Here is a 6,629-nt window from a genome sequence, read left to right as displayed (position 1 = left end):
TTTCTTTTTATATGTTGTGTAGGTTCATAGAGATGAATTTTTTTACCTTGTTCTTTAGTGTAGTTAACAGTGTTGTTGGCTCCTCATATTGATGCACTTTATGGATGATTCATTAATTAAACAGGCTTATATAACAATCTTAACTCATGACATCACGAGCTTTGAGGAGAAGACTCCACCATGGGGATGTCGATGGGAAAAGGCATGAACATTTGGAGACATCGGGGCTAGATGGCTTAAGGTGAGTTTTTTGGGAACCTTTACTTGGGAATCATGATTATGATGAGACATGCTCAGAGGTGAGTTTTTTTGTTTCTGTCTTCCTTCTTTAGTCTTTTAATCCTTTTATCCCTCTGTATTTTCTACCTGGTTTTTGGTTAACTAGGATGGAAGTATTGTGAATAAAAATGTTGTTTTATATGATTGATAGCTATCTATATTATAGGGATCCACACTTGCAAATATTTCGGACGATGAACGAAAGAGGGAACACCACCATTGGACACTTATTGTTTTCCCAGTTAATTGCACAGTGGGCACAATGGTTAGGTATGTGATTGTCTTATAGTTTCTCAGCTAACACATTAATGTTTTTTTACCCTATCCATTGAAAAGGAGGCTAGATCAATTAGTTGAACGCTCCTGGAATTACATAATAGCATATAAATAGATCATAAATTTTATCAGCTAATCAGCTTCCCTTTTATTTTATATTATCTGGTTCGAGGATCATTACCATGCAACTCTGTTGCTAAACTATATTTTTATATGACATGCAAAGACATTGAATTGAAGGGGGATTAATAATTGTCTTTAGTGTGGAGTGATATTTATAGTGCCATTAAATGAAATGAAATATATATATATATATATATATATATTTATAGTGTGCTATTCATTTTTCAAGTAGTTTGGGTATGGTTGCATCCTCAACAATTAAGGCGTAGAATTAAGTCTTTCGTCATTTCATGTACTTTTGATAACTGTACCTGGGAGAAAATCTATTTTGCCCTTTTCATATTTTGATAATGGGTATGTGGATTTCAACCAACCAAATCATACTTGAAGTTTTGAGTTTTGTTTTGTTTTGTTTGTTTGTTTGTTCGTTTTTTTTTTTTTTAAAAAAAAAAATCTTGTTCATATAGATATGTGTATTTCAACCAACCAAATCATACTCGAAGTTTTAATTCCTTTTTTTTTTAAACTCTTGTTCATATAGATGTGTATGTATTTATTGGAAGAATCTTTATATAGGACATGTCATATGTAGTTATATATTACAAATTCTTTTTTGTTAGATAACTACATATTTCATATCCTTTTCTGTTAGATAACTACATTGGAAGAATCTTCATATATGACATGAGTTGATTGACAAATTCTTATAGGTCTCAGATAACCTTTAGGTGGTGTGGGGTGTTTGAAGACCTACAAATGTGTTGATTGACAATTTCATTTGATTTTAATAGCAAATCTTGTAGTTGGATCTGGAACGCTTATTGGACGACTTTTGCCCTTTCCTTCTGGCACTCAAAATGGACAAACCAAGAAGCTTCTTGTACCATCACTTAGTCCTTTACAGGTAAAACATAAAGACTACCACTGTTTCAGTTGACTGCAAATTTTTGTTTCATTGTGATTTCAAGTTATTGGAAATGAAATGAATGCTTAATACCATATATGTTTGTAATAATGCAACACCAGGTTTTGGTGAAGCTCCTTATTTTAAACTGTCACATTTTTTATACGTCAAAAATACTCCCTGAAAAAAAAAAATATGCAGCAACTACACATCACTATACTGTAGTTTCAGGCAATCAAGGTCATGTCAATCCAAAGTGCATGAATCACAACTGATAAGAATCCCTACATCTAGGATGTCACTTTGCTTTCCTTTCCTCATGACTATGGATTTCAAAATGTTCTATACAGTTAGCCTTAGTGGTGATGCCCTATACCAATAAAAGACTTCCTACTTTCTTTTTATATTATTCCCCTCCACTTCCCTCCCTTTTCTCATACATCCTTCTGTTTATGCACTACCTTATAGCTGTAAAATGACTCTTCCCACAAAGATTTGAAAATGGTTGAACATGCTTTTTGTTATTCTTGCTCCTTTTAAACTAAAGTTGCTAGCAATACAATAATTAGATATTTAATATATATATATATATATTTTCTGCGTTTATTTTCTTATGCTGTTTGTCTCTCTCTCTCTGTTTCTCGCTCACTCCCTCTCTAGCCTTTGCCCTCGGTCTCTCTCTGTCCAAGAAACTGAGAAGTTTGAGACTCTGGCTACAGAAGTGGAAAACGTGAAGGTTTAGCTCGTCACATATTTTTCCCCTTTCTTTTTCTTTCTTGTTGGTTGCCTTAAGCGCTACCTTTTTCAAGTGTGTTATCATTTCTTTGCACACCAATGAAGAGAAGCTGAGAAATTGATATCCCAGAGGGAGTGAAATTGAAAAACGAAAAGTTATAGAAAGCGATAAAGACTAAAGAATTTGAGGTCAACTGCAAATTATTTTTTTTGTAAATATAAACAAATTTGAGTTAATTTTTTCCATGTAATCTCATGGAATAGGGATTCATATGTTTGAGAGGTTCCATTCCAGTAGAAGATTCCTACAAGTAAGGTTGAACGATCATTTTGGGAAATGAGATTGTTTTATTTGCACAATGAGTTTTCTGTTTTAGCTTGTCCATTTTGTTGGCATGTTTCTTGTTACATACACAAATCTTCTCCTTCTTCTTGTTGTTAATATTTATTCAGTATTATTTTTTAGTTTATGAAACCTTGTCTAGCTTCTTCCAATTCTATTTCCTTAATATTTACCCTGGTTTTATGTTGCTTAGGCTTTATTGCAATCGGAGAAACAACGAGCCGATGATTCTGAAAGAAAATGTGCAGAAGCCCTCGAATCAAATGAAGAAATGCGTAAGAAGTTGGAAGAAACTAAAAGAAGAGTTCATCAACTTCAGGAACCTTTGAACAGGTAGCATTAGTGCATAAACTCTTTAGGTTGATATATATTCACAGTTTTGAAGCTTTGAAATTGGATATACAATTCATCAAAGTGCACATGAGCAAGATATATCAAAATGTTAGGTCAAATTAGGTACTTTGTTGGTTACCATCAAGGATTCTGCCTTTATGTGGTTAAAATGACATTATTTTCTTCTTTGATCTGATATCTATGAGATCCAAATGCTTCAAAATTTCTTTTGAGGTCTGTTTGAGCGACTGTATCCCTTCCATTCTTCTTCAGACTTTACAAAAGGGAAGGTATATTTTTTTTTTCTCTACGTGAGGAGTATTGTTGGTTGTTGAGATTTCAAGTTTTATGGTTGTAAGTTGCTTGGTATATGTAATTGTAATCATAGTGGCAATATTGAATAGACTTAGTTTCCTGTGGCTGGAGTTCACATTTTGATTCATTGGTAATGGAAATACCCTAGCATTTTTTCTGTTCTTGTACTGATGTAAGATCAACCACCTGATTTACATATACCTGAAAGGTCAATGCAGAACTTGCTAACATTATGTAAGAAAATAGCAATTACAAGTTCTAAAAACACCAGAGGACAGTTCAGCTTTCCGCAGTTCTCATGCTGGGGGGAGTTCTTAGAGTGGATTTGAGGTGGGAGCAATCCAAGAAGCTTCCTTATGAATCTCCCATTTGTAGATGAGATTATTGCAATTTATGGATTTAGATGGGCCAAGTGACACATTGAAGGTGTATCTTTTTGTGTTTTCAGATGGTGTTTTTGTAACGTGTAAATGTTAGAAAGAGTGAGTTGATTCCAAGAGTGGAACCGACAAATTTGGCAAGTCCTTTTTTGCTCTCTATTTGGAGAGGGATGAGGGAGGAAATTAGAATTATTTGATAGATCGGGAAGTGTTGTGTCGTACGTATCACATACATGAACACTTGACCAACACTAACACGCTAACACGTCAATTTTCAAAAGTGCAGGACACTACATCTGGGACATTTTAAAAATTTATATTTTTATAAATATATTATGTGTAAATATGTGAATAGTTTATTTTCATAAATATGCTATGGCTTCCGACCACCTTAGCTATGATACCTTGTGACATAATACAATGTAAAGAGAGAAAGATGCCATATTATTGTATATTATCCTCAACACCTACAATACGAAAATAATTAACAAATTAATGCTAATTAAATAGAGAGGAACCCTAATGACTAAAAATAACAAAAGTACAAAAATATTTCTAAACAAAATATGACATATGAAAACATCCAAGAGAATCTTTTTCACAAGTTCTGCTAAGTATTTTTTGGTAATCTGATAACTGCAAGGTCTGAGGTTCTACTTTTGGCAACAAGATGGTAAAATGGCAGATTTGTTTTTGTATTTTCTAACACTCGACAGATTAGTGCATTGAATTTCATCTATTAGTCAAATTAATTCATATGAAGTGGACTTTGGTGGGATTGTTGCAAGGAAATTCTAGCAATGAAGTTGTGCTTCTACATAGATAGGTTTCAAATTAACAATCATGCACTGCTGCATAAATTAGTAACTTGGTGGCATGTCTAAAAATATGTCTCTCTGTATGTCTTGTGGGGTTATGGGAACATAACCTTTTTAAAGCAAATTTAGTGTCCTTGGGATAGCAATAGTGCAATTTCAGTGAAACCTTTTCTTTGATCTCTTTATCTTTTGCTTGTGGTCTTTTGTTTCCCCATACTTCTAAATTTTATCATTGCTTTTGTTGATGAAGAAATCAATAATTGCACATTTTCATAACGAAAAGTTCAAATTGTATATCTCCTCAAGTTCAAATTGTATATCTATTGCATATCTCCTCGAGTTCAAATTGTTTCTTAACGAAAAGTTCTTTCATCTTGCTTGCTTTCAATTGATCCAATCTCTTAACTTCAGCCTCCACCTTGAAACATTTTGAAACGACATCAAATCTTGCTTGTGATGCTGATGCTCTTGAGAATTATTGATTACATATGTACTAACCTGTTGGATTATATCAAGGGAGAGGCTTCCAGGAGAGGATATTTCAGCCGATGAAGCTGATCATAATAAATTAGTAATGTGACAGAACAATTGACGGTCTTCGAAAGGCGTATCCATAAGGTTCCACAAGTTTGTCAATGCTTTACCAAGATGGTGAAGCTGCAAAGTCCACACAAAATCCACGGAGAAGACAATTCATTATGTCGATGCTTCCTCTGAGCAACAGACAAGTCAGAGGATGGTGAGTAAAACAGCTTGAATAAGTTTTACCTTCTCTAGTCGCTTGTGTTTTTCTTCTTCAAGAGACTCTACTGTGCTGTTTAGTTTAACCAAAATACCGTCACTTATGTTCTTTGACAGTCCAGACAATTCATTCAGGCTTGGACTTCAGAAACAATTAAAATCATAATAAGATGCTAGGCTGCTTGAATTTTGTATCTTGCACTTCAGAAACATCTACTGGATAGGCTGCCTGAAAAAGGTACAGATGAAAAGATTAGCAGCTAATATGAATACTTTCTAATCCATACAACACACCTTAACTATATTTTTAAATCTACTATCAGCTATTCATTATGGGACTTGTGAGCTCTAGAAATGTTCAAATAAAAGCAGGGGATTTTGTTGGGTTCTCAAGATGTACCTTAATCTTCTTATCAGTTGATGGGTTCTATTTGTATACCATTTGCATTAAGATTTCATGACGGGAAGGCAGTGGTGTAAATGTATCTTATTATATTATGCTTACATATACACTGCAGTAAACCCATTGATTATGCTAGATCTTGTGTAACATAGCAACTACATAAAAAAGAAAGGTTTGTTCCTGAAGAAATGTGAACTTTCACAGGAGTTCCTAAAGAAAGGTTTGTTCTATTATTTTGAAATCTTTATTACTATTATTATTATAAATTTTAAAAAAGAAAAGCTGTTTACTCCTTTTGTGAGGGTAATTTTGGGAGGCAATGAACTAAGGTGTTCTGTAATTGTTCTTTTTCTAATAACACTTTCTTTGTCTATGTGATTCACAGCCTGGCACTTACCTTGATCAGAAGGAGAAGCTCATCAAGTACAGTGATTTTGTCAACAAAGAGCTTATATTGTTTTCTATGGCAGATCTTCAATGGTCAATTCCTTCATGTACTTTCAGTTGAGTTACTAAGGTGTTCTGAAATTTCATAGCGTGTTGCTACTAAGGCGTTGCTACTTCTGCAGATGAGACTTATCATAGCGTCAATAGTGAGTTGAGAGAGTTGCCTGCAGTTGAGCTGTCTACACTTCCTTTAATACTAAAGGTTGAAACTGATTCCTTGTTTTCAATTTTTGGTTATTATATTTTTAATGTTGATTTTTATGCTGCTGGATTGAGTGGTTAACATTAAACATATATGGTTAAAAGCCTGCTGATTATTAAAAAGTTTGTTTTCGTAGTTAACTGAAGTTTTTCAGATTCCTACTTGGGCAACGTATTTGATAACTGTGGTATAACTGAGATCACTGAAGTGAATATAACGCTATCAGAGGCTTGTGATTCATGTTTTAGACCCTTGAGGAACACATGAACATTATTTAAACATACATGAAATATATTACAACTTTGAATAAAATAACTGGAAATCTAATAA

At 33.6% G+C, this 6,629-nt stretch overlaps 1 protein-coding gene across 4 annotated transcripts; it reads left to right on the top strand.

Annotated features, from left to right (window-relative positions):
* Window positions 1-6,307, top strand: LOC114302597 (uncharacterized). Of its 4 annotated transcripts, none has more exons than XR_014335381.1 (4): window positions 1-549; window positions 1,470-1,582; window positions 2,854-5,245; window positions 6,036-6,307. XR_014335381.1 is itself a non-coding variant. In XM_082878010.1 (3 exons), the coding sequence occupies exons 1-3, from the start codon at window positions 408-410 to the stop codon at window positions 2,995-2,997; spliced, it is 399 nt and encodes a 132-aa protein (XP_082734136.1). In that variant the 5' UTR covers window positions 1-407; the 3' UTR covers window positions 2,998-6,307. The 4 variants fall into 4 exon arrangements, 1 of the variants encoding a protein (XP_082734136.1); XR_014335379.1 differs by having other exon boundaries at window positions 5,365-6,307; XR_014335380.1 differs by having other exon boundaries at window positions 2,854-5,485.
* Window positions 6,308-6,629: the final 322 nt, after the last annotated feature.

The sequence above is a fragment of the Camellia sinensis genome, chromosome 7 (genome assembly GCF_055761805.1).
Source record: "Camellia sinensis isolate YWXY chromosome 7, ASM5576180v1, whole genome shotgun sequence".
In the NCBI taxonomy this organism is placed as follows: Eukaryota; Viridiplantae; Streptophyta; class Magnoliopsida; order Ericales; family Theaceae; genus Camellia; species Camellia sinensis.
This window is presented reverse-complemented; position numbering and strand designations above follow the sequence as displayed.

Bases quoted from the DNA above. Each gene is read 5' to 3' on its own strand.
- LOC114302597 (XM_082878010.1), top strand. From the start codon at position 408: ATGTTGTTTTATATGATTGATAGCTATCTATATTATAGGGATCCACAC. The intron at 550-1,469 runs GTATGTGATTGT...TGATTTTAATAG, and splicing joins ACAGTGGGCACAATGGTTAG to CAAATCTTGTAGTTGGATCT. The intron at 1,583-2,853 runs GTAAAACATAAA...TATGTTGCTTAG, and splicing joins CATCACTTAGTCCTTTACAG to GCTTTATTGCAATCGGAGAA.